This window comes from Oryx dammah, unplaced genomic scaffold (assembly GCF_014754425.2).
Source record: "Oryx dammah isolate SB20612 unplaced genomic scaffold, SCBI_Odam_1.1 HiC_scaffold_10, whole genome shotgun sequence".
Lineage (NCBI taxonomy): Eukaryota > Metazoa > Chordata > Mammalia > Artiodactyla > Bovidae > Oryx > Oryx dammah.
This window is the reverse complement of record NW_024070194.1, coordinates 17,486,233-17,510,569: the sequence shown is the minus strand read 5'-3', so window position 1 is coordinate 17,510,569 and position 24,337 is coordinate 17,486,233. Positions and strand designations below refer to the sequence as shown.

General features: G+C 41.8%; 1 protein-coding gene across 5 annotated transcripts in view; it reads right to left on the bottom strand.

The window, feature by feature from the left end:
* NDRG3 (NDRG family member 3) overlaps nucleotides 1-24,337 on the bottom strand; it is a 60,176-nt gene that overhangs the window by 32,845 nt on the left and 2,994 nt on the right. For 3 of the 5 annotated variants that reach the window (XM_040247377.1, XM_040247380.1, XM_040247378.1), the window contains exons 2-3: nucleotides 13,320-13,421; nucleotides 4,910-4,945 (exon numbers count right to left, since the gene is read on the bottom strand). In XM_040247377.1, the coding sequence (XP_040103311.1) occupies nucleotides 4,910-4,945; nucleotides 13,320-13,376 (93 nt within the window). In that variant the 5' untranslated portion in view covers nucleotides 13,377-13,421. The remainder of the gene's footprint in view (nucleotides 1-4,909; nucleotides 4,946-13,319; nucleotides 13,422-24,337) is intronic. The other 2 variants (XM_040247381.1, XM_040247379.1) reach the window with 1 other exon arrangement.

Below are 24,337 nucleotides of genomic sequence, written 5' to 3'. Positions count from 1 at the left end.
AAATGAAAATAAAGTCAACTATATCCTTAGAACTTAATAATCAATTTCTCCCTTACCCCCTCCTCAAATCAGCAAAATCAAACCAACACAGCAGTAATTAACACAACATTGTAAATAAACTATACTTCAATTTAAAAAAAAATCAAACCAAAAGGGGGCAGGTGTGCATCTTGAGGGGAGGACTTGTGAACAAAGGCCATCAGAAAGGAAAGGCACGAAGCAGAAGTATGGGTGGGTCAGCAACAATTCTAGTTTTCCAGGGAGTGGGTGGAGTAAACAATGGGAAACGGTGGGACAGAGGCTGAAAGGGGGACTGGGGCCACATTCACATCCTTTAAGGCAAGGGGAGGAGCATGGAACTGGTCGAGCTCTCTAACAGACTATAGCAGGTGGCTGAATCCCAGTTCTTTCCAAACACCTCTTTTCTGCGGAAGCAACTTCCAGTTATTTACTTCATTTAATTCTTATTTTGTAATAGTGCCCATTTACCAAGTGATGTATGAGAGTTTAAAGCTGTTTAAATCCCTTTAGAAGAGGCAGTCACATATATACATCCTCACAGTAGGGTTCTATAAATCAGTCCTCCAAAGAACTACTGCAGTTAAACAGCCAGCATGGAACTACCCAGCCCTCAGCCAGGTCTGGAGCTCTTATCCTAGGAATATGAACTCCATTCTTGTGAGTGCACTCCATTATCAGCATCTTCTACAGGAATACATATCCTGAAGATAGCAGCTTTTCACTCTCCATTAATATTTATGGAGTGCCCCTCTGATAGAAGTGGAAAGCAAACTGACAAGATATGCCAAGATCCTTAAGTGTGTTCATTTAAAGATCCATCTAAAGAAATAATCAAATGTGTATATAAAATTTACAGAAAAATGTTCAATGAACTGAACAAATTACAATAACTGAACATACTATAAGGAATCTAATTTCCAAAAATAATGGAATAGTTAAGTCACGGGATAGCTATATGAGGATATAACAGTCAGCCATTAGAGTTGTTTTTCTTTTTATTTTTGGCTGTGCCGTGTGGCTTGCAGGAACTTAGTTCCCTGACCAGGGATTAAACACAGGCCCATGTAATGAAAGTGCCATGTCCTAACCACTGGACTGCCAGGGAATTCCCCATTAAAGACAGTTTTTAATGAGAGTTTAAAAGTGGAAATGGGATTGTGTTCTAATATTAAGTCAGACAAGGAAATATATAACTGTACATCCAGTATGACCAATCAAATAAACTTTAAAAATCATTTTAAAAACTATACACACACAAACATATCTCAAACTAAACACAGCGACATGGCTGTCCCTGGGCTATAGGCTTCTGAGCTTCTCTCCAGCTACTTCGTAAATGCTCTCCAACTCTTCAACTATCAGCATGTACTCTTCTGATAACCAGAATACAAAAGTGAAAACTGGGAAGAAATATAATAAAATACAGCTATCTCTAGGTAACAGGATTATAGGTAACCTTTAGTTTTACACTTTTCTGAATTTTCCAAATCTGATTATACACAAGAATTGTTCTTAAACATACAGCATATTTACTCATGTGATATGCACACGTTAAACACTACACATGAAGTTTTAGAAATATGTGAGAAATAATGATGATGATATTTATACCAACATAGTGATTACAACTTCATAATAAGTGTGGGTGAACATGTGGAAATGTCCATGGAGAGAGTTGTTTAAAAATGAAAAACAGTTTTGTGTACTTCTTTGTAAAATTAAACACTGATTCCCCCCTGCAACATTTTATCATGAGAACTATCAACCATACACCTAAGCTGAAAGAATTTACAGTGAACATCTGTATACCCACAACCTGGATTCTACCATTAATATTTTACTATACTCAATTATCATGCATCTATCCAACCTTATATCCATCTTACTAGTCCTTTTTTAAAGTTCAGGTATAGTTGATTTACAATATTATATTAGTTTCAGGTGTACACCATAGTGATCCAAAATTCTTATAGATTATATTCCATTTAAAATTTTTATAAAATACTGGCTATAGTTCCTGTGCTGTATAATATATCCGTGTAGCTTATTTATCTTGTATATAGTAAGATATATATATTTGTGCCTCTTAATTTCCTAGTATAATTATTTTTGAAGGCAATATATCACATACACAAAGAAGCTATAGTGTTTGTCTTAATTCTAATTTCAAATTTTTAAACATTCTCACAAGCAGAAGACAATTAAGCAGCCCAAAAGTAGATAATTAACAATAAGTCTGTTGATTCATTGTTTCAACTGGAAATAGGCTTTCTCCTTTCACATCAGTTCCAAGCACTGTCACCTCTAATCACCCCTCCTCTCATTACTTAGATCTCAATATAACTGCTATTTGCCACAGGGAGCTGTATAGTATTGAAGTCACTAGGACAATCAAAGAACCAAAAGAAATGGTACGATTTTAATTATATTTTCAATTTTGGGGGGAGGGGAAGCATGTAGTTGGATTAGTACAGAAAACAGAGGAAGAAAAGACAGTTCAGACTGAAGTTAATGAGCTTAGTTCTGATGCTAAGATAACTTCCTGGAATATCACCAAATTCAGTAAAGATTTTTCTAAGGCAAGACAGAGACCAGAGGAACCTGCTTCATCAGCTAGTCCCATGCCACAGTTATGCTAAAGAACAACAACGATGCCAAGGCTGAATGTAGCAACGCTGGCTTTAGATTTGTTCTGCTTTGTCTCCTAAGAATGCCCAGTGGTTTCCAAAAAGCCTTCAGGTATACCGCGCCACTCTACAGATGTCTCACGTCATAGTTCCTACCTCCGAGCCCTTCTATCACCTGTAGCCAAACTCCTGACCCAGAGACACCCCCAGTCTCCAGAACACCACAGAAGCCTTTACCAAAGAGACAGGTGAAAATGAAGTACATTCATGAGTGCTGAGGAGAAAAAAAGAAGGGCCTATGACTTCTTCTTCTTTAGAACACAGAGAACCTGTACATTCACAACCACTGGCAGTGACATACACTTGCCATCATTCTATCTGTATCAGAACTGAACTAAAAGTTACATTTAATGAGGCCAGAACACAGTTATATTAAAGCTTCACCCAAAATACAAAGAATTTTTGTCAGACTATTTTTAAGCCTTAGTATTAAAAAGTAGTTGATAATATAATTTCTAAAACTCAATTTCATTTATATCTAAGTATATTTATAGGTGAGAAAAATCCTAAAGGATATACACCAAAATATTAACAGTGATGAATAACAACTGATTTTTATTTCTTTACTTTTTGCTATTTTTATATCTGTTTTGCTACAAGCACACAATTTTTTAATATTCTGATTTAGCGGCATGTCCAATTTGATGAAAATAAATGCTTTCGCATCTTAAAAGTAGGAAAATGTACACTATTTCTGGAATTTTTCACCTTGAATTTTACTATTACCCTCTCTCAAATGAGCTCCTTCTAGGTAAATTATATCAAATATTAAGAGTAATGCAGTTAAATTAGTTCAACCTAGGATCTAAAGCATAACTGAAGTTAGAACAAAAGATCAAATTAAAAACAACTAAACCAAAACTTGACTGCCACCATTTACCAAAAAATAATATGGCTTCTTTTTATAACAAATGATTTCCTAACAGCAGCAGGCTGATTATGTGGTATACATAAAGTATACCAAACAGTCACAATAAGAAGTGTTTGGCACTGGGATTTAAAAATCTGTAACAATGCTATGAGCCTGCCCCTTCCAAAGTGAGTCTCAGTCTCACCTGTCTTGCTAAGGAAGCTCAGCTTTATACATAGCTCAATTTTCTGCCACATCTCTGCTCTGGACATCGCCAGGTGAGAAAGAATGGGTGATGGATTCAGAAGAAAGTGAGGTTTTTCAACTTCAATTCCACCCATGGCAAGTTATGAAACCTGATTCTTAATTTCCTCATCTCTGATAAAAACCACCTTGTGATATTGCTCCAAGGATTACAGAAATGTATGCTTAGTATCTATAGTAGGTACCCAATAAATTAATACGATATCACTGGGTTGCCTATGAGACAGATGTTAGTTTCTCCTTTTGATGTTAATGCTAATATGGAGAGATTCCACTGTACTTAACATAAAATGCGTACCTGAAAATAATGATTTGCCTGTGGGTGTGCGAGCTGGCTGAATCCTGGACACAGGGAAGCTGCCTTCCCTGCACCTTCCATTCCTGCTTAGTACCCTCTGGGTCTCCTTCATGTTGCCTCTGACAGCCACTTACCACATCTACCCCAAAAGTAGGAGAGTCAGGCTGTATGGGTTTGTAAGGTATCCATTTCCTTGTATTTATTCCTTCTTCCCATTTCGTTCAGGGCCAGTCAACAGATAAAAGTAGGAAGATGGAACTGCTAGTTTACTTTATGACTTTCCAATTAGCATCAGAGCGACAGGCAAAAGCAGTCTAAGATGAACTACCACTTAGGAAAATACTAATGAGTCAGGTTGAATTTTGTGTTTCCAGAGATACAGCCAAGAGACATCTGCTTTTTGTATTAATAACACTAAATCTTTCTTTTAGAACAGGTTTTGTTGTTAGTAAAGTCTCCCCTCCAAATTGACCGCCCCCAACCTCTGCTCTGAGGTGACAACCATACGGCACTCATGATCACGGTTTCAAATATCAATTTGAGGAAAGGAGATCTTAATTGTAAAAAGACAGCTCCACCCAATAACCTACAACTATAGGGACCTGGGAAGCAATTTTTGAACACAACAGCAAATCATTTTAAATAAACTTGATCCAGTGATGAAAAGAACATGAAGGAATCATGATCAGCTATGAAGAGAGATCCACCTCTACAAGACCACCAGCACAGGGAGGGAAGCACTGCAGAGATCCTGTACACAGCCCTCCTTGGTGCTTGTACAGTCCTTACCTGACAGTCAAAGTCCTGGAAGTTTCGTGTACCATTCTGTCAACAGAAGGCAGAAAACACAGTCAGTTTCCCCATGTGGTTTCCCCCAATGTGCAGCAAATTCAGTTCACAGTGAAAGCAGCGCATGTGCAGCCTCTTGGTTGCCATAAAACTAAAATGGTTCTCATCAACAGGCTTCAGAGGCAATGCATGTCAGTAAAAGGGGAGTCTTTAGAGATGGGTCTTTAGTCTTTAGCCCACACTTTGGCAGGCTTCCCGTGAAGATGATGGGAAAGAGTCTGCTTTCCTAGTAAAGCTTGTAACTTGTCTCCCTACCTAAGCAGAGCAGGGAGAGCTTGTGGGCAGAAGGAAAACATGGATCAGAGTCTGAGAACACATTCACAATCCACACGGGGGGTACCTGGGAGGAAAGGAGCTGGAGGCCAACTGACAGGAGTCGGCGTGCCCAGGACAAGGAAGCAAAGAAAGGATGAAGACGAGAACAAAGATACAGATGGGTCAGGAATGAAAACTCTGAAATCTAACAAGGAAGAAAGGCAGTGTCACTGAAGAAGGGAAACAGATAAAACACAGTTCCTCATACACTGGTATATCCTAGGAAACTGCTAACAGGATAAAGGACCACTCACTAAATTGTTTAAAGAGTAGGACATAGTCAAAAGATCCAAGGAGAATTCACCAGGCTTCTAAGAAGAGACTATATCAGAGTAAGGTTGGATTGCCAAAAAAAAAAAAAATCAATGGTAATGACTCAGAGGCATTTCTGTAATATTTCAGATGCCAGAGGTGCAAGAGTATGACATAAGAGTATAAAAAGGGTAAATGAGTAATGTCTTTGGGAGGGGAAAAAACCCTTCTGACTCAAAGTAAAAGCTCCTCCCAAACCTCATTACCCTCATTATTCAGAAACTGTCATATCCATCCACCTTCCAGAAGGCGTGGAGCTATAATGATAATAAGCACCTTATCCAAAGCTGCCCCTTCAGAGAAGATCGAGGTCTCTGATGCCAAGGGAGTACTAAGCAATCCCATCTCTCGTCAAGAAGATCCTCTTAGAAACAGTTCTGTGTCCTACCACTCGCACTGCTGGCAGGACAAAACAGAGGTTAAACGCACAGCCCAGCGTGGCAGAGAAAAAACAACAACAAAAAAAGCCACCCAAAGAAACAAACTGTCTTCCCTTGAGAGGATCTAGTGGAGGCCTCTGGGATGACGCACAGCACTCTTTAATATGGCAGCCAACAGCCACAGCGGCCACTTTAAACTGAAATTTAAAATTCAGTCTCACATTAGCTGCATTTCAAATGCTCAGCACGCATGCTGTGGCCAGTGGCTACTGTATTACTGGGCAGTGCAGCTACAGAACATTTCCTTTGACTGCAGAAACTTCTAGTGGACAGGGCCGATCTAGAGAGCTTTTGAAGGAATAAGATTATGGATGAGCAGCCCTCGTCTCTCTACAGGTGGCAGTAAAGTCACAATAGATTACCAATCAGAGAGAGACTATTGATGCCACTGAGAAGAGGAGAGGGTGGTGGAGACAGCTAGTCCGAGGTATTAGTCCCAGCATGAAACCAAGTTCACAAAATAAAGTTTGATGCAGTCGCAGCAAGAAGAAACAACTCCAACGCCATGCAGAGAGCACATTCCCAAGGAATGCTGCCACTGGTAAAAAGGATCAACAGTGTTCCACGGCACCCACTGGCCCCACACAACTCCTGAGAACTCCTTCAGAGAAGTCACTGTACTTAATTTCTATTTTGACTGTGAGAAGCAGAAGGGAGGGCCGTCTCATGGACTAGGGTAGATTGTTGTAGTAGGATATAAATGACCAGCCAGTGAGCCCCAGTCCGATTCAACTTGCACCCTCCACCACATTCAGCAGAGGACCAGGTGTAAGTCAGGTACTTGATGGATATTTATAAAAGGAATAAGCCAATGTAATAAAATTAAATACTGACAAGTGTCTGTTAAGATTTTGGGTCAAAAACAACAGAACAATTCCACTGCATCCCAGTCATTAAATAAAAATATAGACTACAAAACAGTCGTCAAAGTTTGACCTCAACTACATTAAAATATGCACCAAAAGAGACTAGAAGAAAAATACCAAAACATTAACAATAGCAACTATTTCAGAATAGAAAGATTATGGGCGATTACACTTTTCTTGAAACTTTTCTACAATAAGCATGTACTTCAAAAAAAAAAAAAAAACAACCAAACAAACAAAAAATAAGCATGTACTTCACCTTTTGCAATGGAAAAAAAAGATTTGGTGTGGCATAAAAAATATGTAACTTAGTATTTTGTAAAATATGATTTAAAGATTCATTTAATCTTTTGAGGAATAATCTATAATGATATCAAAACAGACCATATTAGAGCTTCAATCTTACTGGACTCCCAGAGGTTCCCTCAGAGATTATTTAGAAAGCTTAGGGAATATCACTTCAGTCTGAACTAAAATCTTGGTCCTGGAACACAGACACAAAAATTCTGATGAGCAATTTGAGAAGCAGCTGTCGCCGGTGATCACAGTCAAGAAGCATTTTGTGAGGCTGATGCTTGAGATGAGCACAAAGGGAAATGCCAAAATTAGAAAGATGCAATTCTCTCCTGAAACCAAGTGGTTTTTGTTGAGAACCTAGCAAGAACACGGTTGCACACTGTTTATGCAATGTTCACCTCCCAAAGAAAAGATACTAGTAATCAGAGGAAGACTAACACTTGTTTTCTTGGCTTTTTTTTTTTTAGATGTCAGATCCTCTTGGAGTCTGGCTTCAGGCTTCATGAGTGATCAAGCATCTTGGAGAAAGGATATGACTGGGTCAGTCTGACCATGTTTGGGGCCCAGACTTTCTGAGCGAAATCATTAGCTGGTCCCCACATGATCTGAGTGTGGTCAACCAAAGCCAAATTCTCTGAACCCATTAAAAATTCAATACCGCTCACTAGATAGATTCTGGAAGGGGAAAGACATCCCTGGGACACTTCCCTGGGGATTTATTTGTCTCTGATATTTGTAGCGCAGGGTTCCACTCCAACAAAACTTTCAGAAGTTTCAGGCTCTGGGTGCTTTCTTTTTATTTTCCGTCCCATTTGAATATAGCATTAATTCCATGTTCAGAGAGATTCTTGCACTAAGCAGACTTAAGCAGCAGAAAGGGATTCAAGATAATAAATGAAAACAATAGAATAATGTAGGGGAAGAGGGAAAAAAGGAAAAATCAAGGAAAAAGAGAAATCATAACTGAAAATTGCAGTCAAGGTAGAAGCCAGCTAAGGGGCATGTTTCTTGGTGGAGGCTCTAGGCCAAGTGCAGAAGGTAAATGAAGGAGCTCAAGAAAGTAAATTTTAAAAAAGTAATTCTCTCAGTTCAAGCCTGGAGAATAGGCAAAAAGCAACTGAGAATCTATCAGTGTATGAAGAGAAGTATGAGAAAAGGGGGGAAGGCAAGGAGAAAAATTTTTAAATCAAGTAACTGCTGGACAGTTATAGAAATATAACTGGACAGAAGAGAAACATAATTTCCCACTATGAGATCTAGTCAAGATCAACATATAGTTTCAAAAGACAGAAAGCAACAGATAAAACAGAAAGACAGACCTTAGAACCAACTACCAACAGGAGGAGATTTGGGGCAAATCTACCTGTTTGGTGACCTTGATGTGGGGTGCAGTGTCCGACTCACTACTCTATTCCCAATTCTGGCACTTAGTAAAGGTGATAAACATCATTCTGGAAGAGAGATGAGCATCTCAAAATAGAGATACTCAATTTGAGTAAGATATGAATACCAAAGAGGAAGAGTGACACGCAACTGATGAGCTTGGAACTAAAGTACAGTTGTTAAAACAGGAAAAGTTTTAGAAACAAGCAGATTAAAGACTGTCAAAGAGAATAAAATACGGCATGTCTGCTAAAAAAAAAAAAAGGACAATAACTCTTACCAACAGAAAGTAGAAAGATGGGAAATTGTACAATCAATGTATTAACAGCACTTCACAAATATTCTTTAATGAAAATGTCAACAAGTCCTGTGTTGCTATTGTTTTTAAAGAGACCTTGGAGGGTGTGGGGTCAGGAGGAAGTTCAGGAAGGAGGGGCCCTATGTATACTTATGGCTGATTCACGTTGTTGTATGGCAGAAATCGACACAACATTGTAGAGCAATTATCCTCCAGTTAAAAATAAAGACCAAACAAAACAACCTCTGCCTGGCTCTGCTGCCCTGGAGATGACTAAAATGCTCATCCCTGGGTTCTTCCCGCTTTTCCTCTTATAATATCCTCCCCACCTCCTATTTCTAGTCAACAGGAGAGGGTCTACCTCACTTTCTACTGCACCAACAAAAACAAATTGATGACTTATCCGCTCCCCCCACTGAATACTGATTCCCCTTCTTGGTAGGTCCTCACTGCTGCCGAAGCCAACTGTGGTCTCCTGTTGATCTTCTCGAGTCTGGTCTTTGGCTTCCTCAGGCTCAGCAGTATCTGAACTAAGGGTAGGTAAAGAAAGGCAGGGAAAATGAAGCACAGATCAGGGAGCTCTCCTGCTTATACAGGTCTGTGGAGGTGGGGGGAAGAGGTTGGAACAACCAGCTAACAAGAGGCAACAGGTGGTGGGAAGAACCTGGGGCCCCCGACCCAGACTGAAGTCAGCATCCGTGGGGTCCGGTCCTGGCTTCATCACCTCACTAGACACCAGCACTGGACAAGTCATACAACTTCTCTGAGCCTCATCTGTAAAATGGAGTTAAAAATACCTTTAACTACGTCCTTCACAAGAAGTTAGGAGACTCAAATTAGATAGTACTTGTGAAAATGCTCTGAAAATGGTTAAATGCTATTTAAAAAAAAAATCATTTCATATAATTCTGCCTCAAAAAAAAAAAAAAAAAAAAACCCACACAGAAGTGCTGGCAGGTGCTTCTTTTCATCACTGGAGCCAAAACAAGCATGGCAAAATTACCCACTTCTTCACAATTCTGAGCCATAGACAAAATCACAGGGATACTAAAATTAAATGGGAAAAGTACCAACAAATGACAAGAAAAAAGTTAACACAAGCCTCACTTAAAGCTATTTTGAGAATGCTTCCTTACAGTCAGCTCAGGATAAATTTCTGCATTTCAGGTTGGGTCTAGACTCACTTTCACTCCCTGAAACCTGGAAGGGCAGAACAATATCTCTGACTAAGAATGTATCTAGGAAGAGAATGGACAGAAAGATGATGTGAAATGATATAAATCTCTAGGTTTCTGCTTACAGAGAGAGGGCAAGCCTCAGAGGTGATGCCAAAACTTCTACAAGGTGAACACAGTGGAAAGGCCTCAGGTTGTGGAGTAGGAAAGGTTTGGGTTTCAGTCCTGGCTTTACCACTTCCTGACTGGGCAAGCCTTAGAGTCAGATTTTCATCTACTAAGTGAGGAAGACTATCTATTTCAAAGGAATGTTCTAACGATTAAAGAAAGAAGGTATGTAAAGCACCCAACAAATAACAGCAGGATAGGCTATTAGGCAAAAATAAAAGCTCCCTGAAAACTAAAAACTTTAAGACTTCCTTTGCTATTCAAGCCTGGAAGCTTATACCCTACCAGCAGTGGTTCTCAACTGGGGAGACTCTGACCCCCAGGAGACATCTGATATTGTCTGGGGACAAGTTTGGTTGTCATGACTTAAAGATACTACTGGCATCTAGTGGGTAGAGAGGCCAAGGATGCTGGTAAACACCCTACAAAGAATAGGGCAGCCTCCCACAACAAAACATTTAGAGTGCCAAGATCAAGAAACCCTGTCCTACAGCACGTGCTCTTGGGTACACAATCTGAGTAAGCTACTTCACCTTTCTTAGCCCTAGTTTCCTCATCAGCAATATGAGAATAAATTGATCTGTGTGTCCTAAATCACCAAGCCTTTGGGAGGATCAAATGAAATAATGGATGAGAAGCACTACTGTCATTATACCTTTCAAAATGTATGCAAAAGCACCCACTTACTGGGCAAAGGCAGAGCACTGATATACTGGGGAGCGGGGGGTGGAATGGAGTAGAAGGCTTTGTTTGGGAATGACGCCATCTGAGGAGGGCCTATTGCCAATCTACTTCTTTAAAGCCTGGCTGGAGCAGGGGGAGTGCTCATGAATAGTGATGGGCTAGGAGCACTTCCCAGGGAGGCGTGAGATGGAGCGTGGGAAGTGGGTAGGAACAGCACAGGCGTATCAAAGAAGAGCTAACAGATGTTAGGAAGTGAGACAATGCCTGGTATCTTAGACTGCTCAGGCTGCGCGAATGGCTTATACAACAAAAATTTATCTTCTCACAGTTCTGGGGCCTGGAAGTACAAGATCAAGGTTCCAGCAGGGTTTGGTTTTAGGTGAGAGCTCCCTTCTTGGCTTGCAGATGGCTGCCATCCGTGTTTCCTCATCTGTCCAGGGGTGGAGATAGAGAGTGTATCTCTCTTTCCCTCTCCCTCACTCTTCTTATAAGGCCATCAATTCTATCAGATTAGGGCTCTACCACATGACCTCATTTAACCTTAGTCACCTCCTTAAAGCCCTTATCTCCAGTACAGTCACACGGGAGGCTAGTGCTTCAATATATGTATTTTAGGGGAGCAGACATAATTCTGTTCACAGCATTTGGGCACATATCAGACACAGCCAGGGAATCACTATAGCCTCAGAGATGAGGACCCACATGTTAATCCAGCGCTTTTCTGTGGTTACAGTCGCCAAATCTTTTCTTTTCCAGCTGCCTTCTCTGTGAGACATCCAGCCAACTATCTCCTGCAATTCCTCACGTAGGTGCCTCAGGCATCCTGTGGACTCCCACAGTCAGGAAAGACTCCTCCTCTTACCCGGGTCCCAGTCCTCAAATGTCTGAGATCCATCAGGCCACAGGCTTCCAACACTGGCTAATCAGAATCACTTTAGGCATGGCTCTCAATTTTTGGATGCTTTTATAAACGTTCACCCCAGATCAAGTCAATCATAGTCTCTGGAGGTAAGACCTAGGCATCAGTTATTTTTAAATCTCCCCAAGTAATTCCAATAAGCAGCCAAGGCTGAGGACCACCGATCATAGAGAGGAGTACGTGCCCCGTCCTCATCCCCTCAGATTCCAATTTAGTTCTTCTAGAGTGGGGACCCAGGAATCTGTATTTTTAAACAAGTTCCTAGCTGATTCTGGTGACCACTCAGGTTTAGGATACGTTTCTAAGTTCCTAAAGCTAAACTGCCTACCCGCACCTGCCTTGTAACTATTCATTTCTGTGGCTGTACATACGCGTTAAAGATGTAGATTCTACTTCCTTCCTCCTCTTTGTGGCCCATCATTTGGGTACAGCCCTTCACATGCACCAAAATTCAGTACTTAACGGAGAGTTTTCTGAAAACATGAAGAGAAGCAACACAAGAAACAAAGAAAGGGTTTAAAAAGTGTGCAGCCTGCCAAGGGGGAGAGCAAGAAATCTGGTGAAAGATAAAGGGGTGGGAATAGGGGTAGAGATGAGGTCACAGGGACAAGAATGAGGTTGACAGGTTTCAACAGCAAATTAGTGAACAGAGTAAGTCAATAGCCCTAGTAGCTGTAGGTGAAGGGCCCTGCCTTGGGCAAAAAAAGATTAACAAGCAATAGCATCTTCTGGTATAGCCCCCGTTGGCATCCTGACGCTACCCAACTTTACCCTTTCCATCAATACTTCCCCAGGAAAGGATGCCATGAGCTCATCCATACCAAGCTAGAAGAGTAATTTAAAGGGGACAATGACAATACATCAAAAGAACAGGGCTTAAAAGAAGGAATTTCAGGCACACTTACTGAATGGAGAGGGAGAAGAGAGAGGATAAACTTTTCTTAGCTTTTTGGTAACTCTTAGCATCACAGCACTCTTTACCTGCTGAATCCTGGTGACTGTTAACTATGATGCTCACTGTGTATTCTCTGACACGAACAGAAAAATGAGGTATATTACCAACATCCAGGCACCCTTGATGAAAACCTCAACGCAGACAGAGAGGTCACATCACAGACCGGACAAACCTTACAGAGAGCACCACAGCCTGTGAGCATTACCAGCCATGGAGGCTAAGTTTTCCTTATATAAATGGAAAGTCACGATACCTGGATTCTAAATCAAACCCCACTCATTCTTTCTGCTTAACATCTCTATCTGCAGAACAGGACACGTCAAGGATAATTTGTCTGAATTTGGCTGGTAGAAACAAAAGTAGGAAGAAAGAGAGGCAAGACATCAAGAAGAAGGTTAAGAAATATATTTTTTAAAGTTTTCTCCCCACAGAAAGTCAAGATAAATATGTTTTTACTTACTATTCAGATAATATAGAAAATAAACTAACCACAGAAGAAAGGACTTACATATATTTTAGTCACAACAGCAGTCTTTACCTTATCATTTAGAAGTGGTTTGATCTCTGTGAGTTGAACATCCTGAAGTTCATCCATGAGGACAGATGAGAGTAGAGGATTCTCAAGAATAAATCAGTGACTCTGAAACAGAAGTGGAGAAAAGGCTTAAAACTAGGAGTTGGAGACATAATGGCCACACTACATCCATTCATTCAAATATTAGAGCTTCGTATGTGTCATCCACTGCTCAGGGTGCTGAAGACACAGTAAACTAGATGCTTATGGCAAACAGACTCTAACGTGGCCTCTGTGATCTCTGTACCTCTTGGCATACACACCCAAGCATAACCCCCCAACCAACCAAATGAGTGTGGGCGGGGGGACCCATGGCTTGCTTTCAACCATTAGAATATGGCAAAAGTGATGGAAACTACATGAGTATCTGCATATGATTACATTACATAATATTTTAACATCTCTCTTGCAAAGAGACAGAGTTCCCTTGCTAGCTTTAAAGAAGCAGGTTGTAAATGTGCTGTCCTCCTCTGAAAAAAAAAGAAGCAAGTTGGCATGCTGTAAGATGGCCATGTGGCAAGAAACAGTCTCCAGCCAAAACAGCAAGAAACTGGGACCTTCAGTCCAACCATGTGCAAGGAACTGAAGGCTATAACAACCACAACCAGCCCACTGGGCCTGGAAGTGGATCCTTCCCCATTTGCGCCGTGCCCTAACCAGCACCTTGACTACAGCCTTGCAGAGGAGCCAGTCAACCCATGCTGGAGTCCCAACCCCCTGAAACTGAGATAATAAATGTGTGTTATAAACTACTAAGTTTGCAGTAATATTTTTATGCAGCAACAGATAATTAATACTATAGTCTTTGCCCACATACAGAATTCATTTTAGTTACTGGAGATATATAAGTAAGAGAACAACATGCTCAGAGCTACAAGTTAGAAAGCAACAGTTTAGAAGGTGGATTAAGAGAGAACAAAAACTGAAGGTTAATGCTGTAGCCTAACATAAACAGAGAGATGAACCAAGGCTACACTCACTAGCCTTCACTTGGGGAATCACAATAGTAGATTCAGAGTATGGTAGCCAGCCTCCACAAAAGCCTCCAATGAGCCTGCTCCCCAGTTCCTGACCCCAGACCATCAGACATAATAAATAACTTTGTTTTGGAGTGATTAGTTACATAGTGAGAGATAACTAAGACCAAAAGGGAGAAGTTAGGGAAAGGTGTGGAATAGAGAGGCACAGATTCCATCCCACTGTACAGGAAGCCATGGGGAGAGATTGCAAATACTGGATATAAGTGATTCCCGCCAAGACTTCAAAGCTCTGGGCTTCATCTCTTCTGCCTTGGCCTTGCAGGAAAAATGCTAATTCAATGGTTTGGGAATTCAGACATTCAACAACCATTTATTGAGTTCCCACTGTACAAAGCATTATGGACAACAGAAACAGGGTCCTTGCCTTCTACAAGTTTATTAGTAGAGATGACCACTATCTAAAAGTTACTTACAAAATGAGAAATAAAGGGCCAGAGGAGTTCAAAGGAGGAGCAATTACTTCTGATTGGTGGGAATCATTCACAATATATTAGTTTATTAATCCATTTTTCTGTTTTTCCCTCCAGAAATAGGATGTATGGCTTTGACTTAGCTATGGAGAGGGTCTGTGTTCCATGTTACCTCTTGTATTAATGACCAATACACCAAAATGAATACTGCTTTCAACTATGCCTACATTTGTTGTTGTTCAGTTGCTCAGTTGTATCTGATCCTTTGCGACCCCACGGACTGCAGCACATCAGTCCTTCACTATCTCCTGGGGTTTGCTCAAACGCACGTCCATTGAGTCGATGATGCCATCCGACCATCTCATCCTCTGTTGTCCCCTTCTCCTAATGCCATCTTTCCCAGCATCAGGGTCTTTTCCAATGAGTCAGCTCTTTGCATCAGGTGGCCAAAGTATTGGAGCTTCAGCTTCCCCAGCATCAGTCCTTCCAATGAACTATCCAGGGCTGACTTCTTTTAGGCTGACTAACAAAAGCTCTTCTACCATTACTTTGAAGAACCCTGAGGGTGCCAATGGGGACCACTGCTCAAACCATGGATACCACACGCCAACCATGAGGACCCAAACATTTGTGTCACTGCAAGAGCACAAGCCCGGTATTTACCCTCCCTCTAGAATGTGGGTCTTTTCTCAGACCCCAGGTACCCTATACCCTTGACTGAGCTACTGAATGCCCAGAATTTTTATTTTATTTTCATATCAGTCACACTTCAAAAGGGGATGCGATGGCTTTAACTTTTTATCACAAATTTCAGCCAGCATCTAACATTTCTCTCTTCTATAGTCCCCACATCAACCCACTTAGCATCCCAAATATTGGCCCAACTGGGATCTACTCATTGAATTTTTTAAATAAACTTTGATTTATTTATTTGGCTGCACCAGGTGTTAGGTGAGGCATGTGGAATCTAGTTTCCTGACCTGGGATTGAACCCAGGCCCCCTCCATTGGAAGCACAGTCTTAACCAGTGGACTACCAGGAAAGTCCCTTCACAATGTTTATTAACCACACTATGAAATGTGGCTACTTTTCATTTGGACTTCACTATTTGTCAGTAATTAAAAATGACAAATTCAAAGTTCTTCTTCCTATTATAAAATACGGGCCCGTTTTAGAAACTATGGAAACCACAGGGTAACCAAAAGATATTTTATTCACAGTCCTTCCTTCTAGAAACAATCACTGTTAATATTTCAGTCTATTTCCATCCCCCCCAATACACACATAAAATGGTGATATCCTGAAACTTTTCCAACCCTGCTTTATTCACTACTTTAATTCACTCATTTGAAAGCAGGGCACTGCAAGGTGTGAATCATTCAAATGTGACTCCACTGGGTAGCCTGTCAAGGAGCCTCAGGGACAGAGGGAAGCCTGAGGTGCCTCCAAAGTGACGCATTCACCTAATGTTCCCGAGCATCTTTTACAGATAAAGAAAGATGCAGTCTGTGCCAGGACAAATGCTTAAACAAGGGCACAATTAAATGAGAAGGCTGTCCTTATCAGCTGGGCCCAATGCAGTCAATGCAGGATGGTGTGACTTCGGAACTGGCAACAAGACAGCAGGTGTTCACTTTCCGCACGACAGGGAACCCAACATATTCTTCCAGAGACCTGATTTTTGCTCACTGTCTTGAGCCCTTGCCAAGTTTTCTTCTAACTCCTATAAGAAAATTAACATCACATGGTGGAAAACTCCATCTCCAGATCCCTCTGCTACACAGACTGGCTGCCTCCTGGGGATCAAAGGGCTGCAGTGCCTTCATCTGTACAAATGATATGGCTGCCAGATCCCATCCTGATACTAAGGGCTATTAATATTTTTAAAAGGTTAGTGGAGATTTTATAAATGTAATGGATAAGAACTCTTTTCCAGTTTCATGAGATAGGGGGGAAGTGTGACAGGTTAAAAAAACAGCCATCCTCAAACTGAGGAAGTGAGCCTTGTATCAAAAGGCTAAAAAGGGAAAGGGGAAAAGTGTAATTTCTACTCTGTGCCAGAAATTATAGTCTAAGGACCTTATGTTATGTTTAACACTCTTCCCGGGTAGATATCTTCATTTCTTACTTTATAGGCAGGAAAAACTTAAGCTAAGAGAAGTTAAGTGACTTTCCTAATATCCACATCTAAGTGAGTAACAATGCAAGGATTTAAAAATTTGACTCTTCTAGTCATAGAAAGAGCCCATAAGTATATCAGATATGGACTCTAGACCTAGGTGGGCCCTACCTAACTGAGTGGCACTGAGCAAAGCATTTTTCCTTTCTGGACCTGTTTCCCCATCTGTCAAGAGAAGAAGTTGGGTAGGATAACATTTTCACCCCCATTTAGAACTGATGTTCTGTGACCCAAAGTTAGTTAGTGTTAATCGCTCGGTAGTGTCTGACTCTTTGTGACCCAATGGACTGAGCCTGCCAGGTTTCTCTGTCCATGGAATTCTCCAGGAGTGGGCTGCCATTCCCGTCTCCAGGGGATCTTCCTGACCCAGGGATTGAACCTGGGTCTCCTGCATTGCAGGCAGATTCTTTACCACTAAGCCACCAAGGAAGCCCTCTGTGACCCAAAAGCCCCCTATAAATGTAGCACTTTACATTATTCCCCTGGGTAAGCATCTATCCTCCACCTCAAAAGGCCCTTGCTATAATCCTAAGAGGTCACCCAGTTATCAACTTATTGAGATTCACTGATTAGCTGAAGTTCACTCAGCAAATCAGTGGGAGGGTGCACTTGGCCTTATTCCAGGCACAGGAGGGTCTCAGGCTTTTAGCACACCCCACGTTATTTTTTTTTTTTTTTTTCCAGCCACGAAAAGCTCACTGAGATTTCCAGTGCTTAAAAACACTGCTCTGTTACTTTAAATGAAGACAATAAGGGACTATACATAGTACTGGCTTTCTAAAACTACAAGCTGTCTTATTTTCCAGCTTTTCCCCATGACCAAGGTAATTTGTCTGGCCTTTGTCATGCTTTGCCAGAACTGACAGCAGGCTACTAGTTTGTATTCTAGAAGCAGAGTCAGTCACTTTTGGTTTTGGCAAGACTGCAGATAGACAATCAGAACAGAGTGAAGGCAGCAAATAGAGGAGGCACTCTCAGGAGGCTGAGCTGGAAGGGGTCAGCTGCAGCTGGTGCTGGAGTAGTAATGACTGGAAAGCAGTAGGAAGTGGCCAGAGGATGGGCTGGGAAGCTAGTGGTGCTCCTATAGCAAGCTGACCCACATCCTCTCTTCTTACCTATAAACTACTGGCTGAATCATGATTACAGCACTTCACAAAGCACCTTCATGTCTAACATCTCACTGGATTATCACAACGGCACTGGGAATAAAACACTGCGGCACTGCCTCACTTCTATCACAGAGATGAGGAAACCCAGGCTTGAAGAGGTGCAACGGAATGAACAAAAACCACAACTAATAAATGCAACAGCTCTAACCAAAACCCAATTTTCTTCTGATCCCAAACGCTTACTCTGTGCCCTGTACCATACTTCCTCCCAGGTCATCACAGATGAAAAGATGTGGGTTGGTAGAAAAGGAAAAGAAATTCAGCGGACTGCCTCACTGTGCTCTTATCTCCGGTCCTAAATTACACTGTGCAGTTAGGATCTGGGCACAGGCTCGAGGATTAAACGTTAATATGAAGTTAATAACAAGAAAGCCCAGATTTGGAACTAGAGTCTGCCTTCACCCATTAATTCAATTGAGTAGGGGAGATTAAGTCTGTAAATAAACCACTACAGTTCAAGGCGGGATAAACATGAACATACGAACTGGACAAACTCTGAGGCATTTTCTCCGCCTCAGCTGTTGTTGTTCAGTCATTAAGTCATGTCTGACTCTTTATGACCCCACGGACTGCAGTCCACCAGGCTCCTCTGTCCATGGAATTCTCCAGCAAGAACATTGGAGTGGGTTGCCATTTCCTTTTCCAGGGGATCTTCCCGGATAAGGGTTAGAACTCGTGTCTCCTGTACTGGCAGGCAGCTGCTTTACCACTGAGCCAGGAGGGAGGCCCCTCAGGAGGTCCCTCGGGAGGGAGGCTAACCACAGTACTGATATTTTGAGCCAAATAATTCTTCATCATGGGGGCTGTCCTGTATATCACACATCGTTTAGTAGTACCACAGGCCTCTACCCACTAAATGCTATCAGCACCTTCCCTCCAACAGTTGAGACAACCAAAAATACCTCCAGATATTGCCCAGTGTCCTCTGGGGGGCAAAAATCAACCCCAGCTGAGAACCACTGCTCTAAGGGTTACAGAGGTTTAAGGCAAAAGTCAGTTAATGCAAGTTGTGGGTGCTGAGGAAAAGTTTCATGGAGGAGGTCATATTTGAACTGGACCTTGAAGAATAGATAAAGTTCCTATAGGTGAGGATGAGAGAATAAAAAGAAGGAAGTCTAGAAAGGGAGAACTTAAAAGCAAGATGAGAAAGCAGTGCTGAAAAATGCTCTAGTTTCACAAGAAGAGGAGCTTGCTGTTGGCAATAGGGGATAAAATGTCCACTGGAATCACATCACGGGGAGCTGTTTATCAACTAACAGTTACAAGATACACAAACACATTAAGAAGTAGCCAACAATATAAGATGCTAAAAAGATTAATATCAATAGTTTACGAGTCAAACCAGTGGTGTTTTCATATGTCCCATTCTGTCCCACCCAGGAGGACAGAATGTTGCCTGAGTGTCATCTCTTACATTGCATCTAGTGTGCATTACGTTTAGTCAGCATTAAACGAAGCTTGGGGCTTCCCAGATGGCACAGTGGTAAACAATTTGTCTGCCAATGCAGGAGATGCGGGTTCGATCCCTGGGTGGGGAAGATCCCATAGAGCAGGAAATGGCAGCCTGCTCCAGGATTCCCGCCTGGGAAATACCATGGGCAGAGGAGCCAGAAGGGATGCAGTCCATGGGGTCGAAAAGAGTCGGACGTGACCAGGCACACTGAGCACAGAGCAAACGAGGCTTGGAACCAGAGCGGAGGCGGGGGAAGTAACTAGGGACTAAGACGGCCAGGAGTCTCCCAAAGGAGTCAGAGAGTGCTGGGCCTTGAGAGGACAGGTTCTGGATAGCTGGAAGGGAGGAGAGGACCTTCCAGGTGAAGACATCTGAGTTGGGAGAGAAATAAATGTACACAACATATCCAAGAGACAGCAGGAGAGCAGCACAGCTGGGAAAGAAGACGAGGCTGGTCAGAACGCTGAGCACACACACCAGACTTCACTGTGTGGACAACCACACTTCACTGTGCTTCCCGAGAAGCAAAATAATAGTCTTTTAAAATGTGGCATCCTGTCCAATAGTTCTCTTAGCTGCACATTATAAAGACTTAGGGAGCTTTGAAGGAGGTCAATACCAGGCCCCAACCCTAAGGATCCAACTTAATTGGGCTAACATAGGGCCCAGTATAGTTTTTAACATGCAGTTAAAGCTGAGAACCACTGGTCTATAGATATGCCTAGAAATTGAAGTGATTTGCCTAAATTCATGTATTCAGCTGGGTGTGGGGCTGGGACTGGCTGGCGTCTGGATTCCTATTCCAAGCTCTGAAAGATATCACAGAGTCCTGGGCTAAATTCCATACTTCAGTCTTTAAGAAGCATAATCTGATGACTTGGCTCTCAAGTTTTGCCAGGGTTAAAGCCTGAATTAATCTAATCATAAAACTATTGACTTAAGTATCCTCTCAAGTGTCTAGGGTAATGGATGCTGGTTTCACTGCTGTCTCCTGAGGGCCCTTAGGAAAAAAAAGGGTCTCAGGAGACTCCCCAGAAAGCCAGATAAACAAGCCAAACCACCCAGCTCTGTGGAAGAAACAACGGCTTTTTAAAATGCAGCTAGCTCACCGAGCTTGTGCATCACATAAAGGAAAGTCTGGATTACTCTGAGAGATGCTATGCCATAAGCAAAGGTGGGGTATTGGGGAGTGATCAAAGCCGCTTGAAGCATCCTTGCAGAACCTCATTTTTACAGTAAATATCTCTACCAGGCCTCAGCCCTGGTAGAGGGCTATCCACACATCTTGTGTTTTTCTGAAAGGAAGAGAACGGCACCCCTCACAGCAGGCCCACTCCTGTTGTGTCACTCCTGGATTCTGGCAGCAGGTGGTGAACAGGAGGTTTGCAGAGACTGCCAAGCTGGGAATCTGAGTCTGCCTGTATCATCACCAGATTAATTCCAGGGTATCAGTACAGATAACTATCAGAACAAAGCAACACACATCTCGGGACGTTCTTTTTCACCTCACACACCCATCAACCGGTTGGGGGATCACACTAAAGTAACTCAAGAAGAAGAAGCGCTACCCTCTGCCTTCAACTCTTGAAGGATGCAGCTCAGGACACTAGGAAAGCTACTGCTGGCAAGCACTGGTACATGCTCTTGGGATGGGTTCCAGGTTCCCGCCAGCTCTAAGACAGAATCCCGGAAAACAATTTGTTCTTCAAGACAGCCGGAGTAGAGGTAAAGGACAAACAAGAGACCTAAGACGCAGTACTTAAAACTCACACTAACTTCATGCTCATAATATATTGATCACTTACTTTATGCCAGATACCATAATATGCACTTTATTTGTCCATTCATTATTTCTTTATATTTCCCGACACACTTATAAGACAGTACATTAGTAATCCTTCTCATTTTACAGATGAAGAAACTGAGGCAGGGAGAGGTTTTGTAATATGCCAAAGGTCACACAGCTAGCAAGTGGCACAGAAAGGATTTGAACCTGAGCAGCCTGCAGCTAGAGCTTTGGCCGGCCTCTATAAATGACTTTTCCCACTTGATCCCAACTGATCATTAATTCTTCTACTTATTCGTTTCAGGTTTGGCTACTAGAACCTACCAGGATCTTAATGATCAAAGAATTTTGAAAACTGAGAACCATCCAACAAAATTTAGGTATTATTATCATCACCATTATTATTAACGAACAGGGGAGGCCTGCACCTATCTGAGGATATTTGAAAAGCAATTACCCTTGGACTTGTCTCATCACCCAAAGTTACATTCCAGGCAACCTCCTGGTTAAAACCATGTCCCGACAGAAAGGTTTAAAAGAATCAACATCTTTAGGACTTCTCTGGTGGTCCAGTGTCTAAGATTCTGTGCTTCCAACCCCCGGGTTCGGTCCCTGATCAGGAAACTAACTAGATCTCACATGCTGCAACTAAGACCTGGTGCAGCAAAACAAATTAAAAAAAAAAAAAAGATACTGCAAAACTTGTAACAGCAACCAAAAGCACCTTCGAATAATTAGTAATAAAATCAAGTATGAAGAGTGGCTGTATCAGAAATTTATCCTTGGCCCAAATGAAAACTCAATCTGTAGACAGTGGGCATCGTTAGGTGGTAAACGATTAACAATCAAATGACAGAGCTAAACTTCTCTACTTGGGAAATTTATTTTCTTTTTCTATATTACATCTGAGGAATATAAAAAGTAGCATCTCTAGCATCTCCAAACAAAAAGTGGGGGAGAAAGCCTGCTCCACATCATGTTCTCTACCAAGTTTAATAACATGGCTTGATAGATTTCTGAGGAGTGTCTAGAGTTCAACTCAGAATGCAGTGAAGCCATATTTCTTCCAAAGCACACCCCACTGAGCCATGAAATAGCCAACAACCATGGACATTTATTTAAGACTGATAATATGTCAAACTCTGTGATGCGCTTTGGGAACATGACAGAATTCTGCATCACTGTAACATCTCTTCACTGAAGAGATAAGATCAAAAGACAAAATACCCAATTTTGTATGGCACTTAAAATATCCTCCAGTTCTGCTGACAGCCCAGTGGTTAGGAATCTGGGCTTTCACCGCAGTGGTCCAGGTTCAACCACGGTTGGGGAGCTGAGATTCTGTGCAGCGCAGCCAAAAAAAAAAAAAACAGTCTCCATACACCTCAGTTAATTTCACATTAATAAGATGACAATTAATGGCAAAATTGTAGGTAAATTATAAATACAACAGAATTAGCACTGTGGTTAAAGAAGAAAAAAATCATTTACCAAAGAAAGCCCTGGTCAATACTCATATTAAATCTAGGTTAAGTATCTGTGTGCTATTTTCAAGCAGTCTCTTAAAAAAAGAAAGTGGGGTTGGCGTAGGAAGGTTTAAAAAGTTCTTTCAGAATAGATGACTGGATATCCAGTTCAGCAGTAAACCTAAATGTTATCAATCTGTGGACTTGAAAGTACTCAAAACACCCCTTCCTTTCATCATCTCTATTCAGCCTTGTTGCTTCCCCCTTGCCCCCCCCCCCAACAATCTCTCATTTGCCCCTTCCTTGTCTTTCTGACTATCCTCACTTCTTGCCTGGATTTGTTCATTCATCATTTATCAAGTGCCTATTACCTGCCACACACAGACCCTTGCCCCTCCTCTTAGGAAGCTCACATGATACTCAGCAGAGCTGCTGTCTGCCCATCTCGATCACCAGACTGTAAGCTTTAGCAAAGGCTTTGTATTTCCAGAACCAGCAGCATCTGGCATACAGCAGAGACTCTAAAAATGTCTGTTGTGTGACACTAGATTACTTTAGCAAGCTCTTTTTTAACTCCATAAATATTTTAGTACATATCTTCAAAAACAACTCTTACTTTTCTTTCCTTTTTAAAACACGAAAACAATATGTGCACAATGCAAAAATAGTACTGAAAGCTATGGAGTAAAAAGTGAATTCTCCAACCCTCTAAATCCCACTCCCAGAAATGACTACTATTATAGTTTGGAATGTATCTTTCCAGAACTTTCTTATGCTGGTATACAACACACACAAATATACGTTTTCTGGAACAAGTTCTTTGACAGTTTCTGACTCTAGTTTTTCAACTTTCTAATCCAGCCCAAGTTCTCAAAGTGCTGTCCCTGAATCAGGAGCATCAGCAGCATCTGGGAACTTGTTAGAAATACAGATTCTCAGGCCCCACCCCAGACCTACTGAATCAGAAATTCTGGAGGTGGGGCCCCCACAATCTGTCTTAATAAACTTCAGGTAATTCTTATACACACTAACGGTTGACAACCACTGAACACAAGCAAGTCACCCTGGTCAAGCCGGTTTTTTTTTTATTGTCTCTTAAATATTTTATTGTCAGGTGTGGCAACCATGCTTTGGTTTTAAGTGTTAGGTACTTAGTCGTGTCCAACTCTTTGCAACCTCATGGGACTGCAGTAGCCCAACAGCCTCCTCTGCCCATGGAATTCTCCAGGCCAGAACCCTGGAGTGGGTTGCCAGTCCCTTCTCCAGGGCATCTTCGCGACCCAGACTCTTTACCATGTGAGCCACCTACCATCCTACTTCATGATGCGTTCCTTGTCCTGTTGATTAATTCTGGCAGTCCCAATCTGCCAGAGTCCAGAAAGGCCCTCGATCCTCCCCAAAGTGCTCTCTGTGTCACAGCTCATACTGATCCCTCTTGACATACCTAGTCCCTCTACCATATAATTTAACAATTAGGTA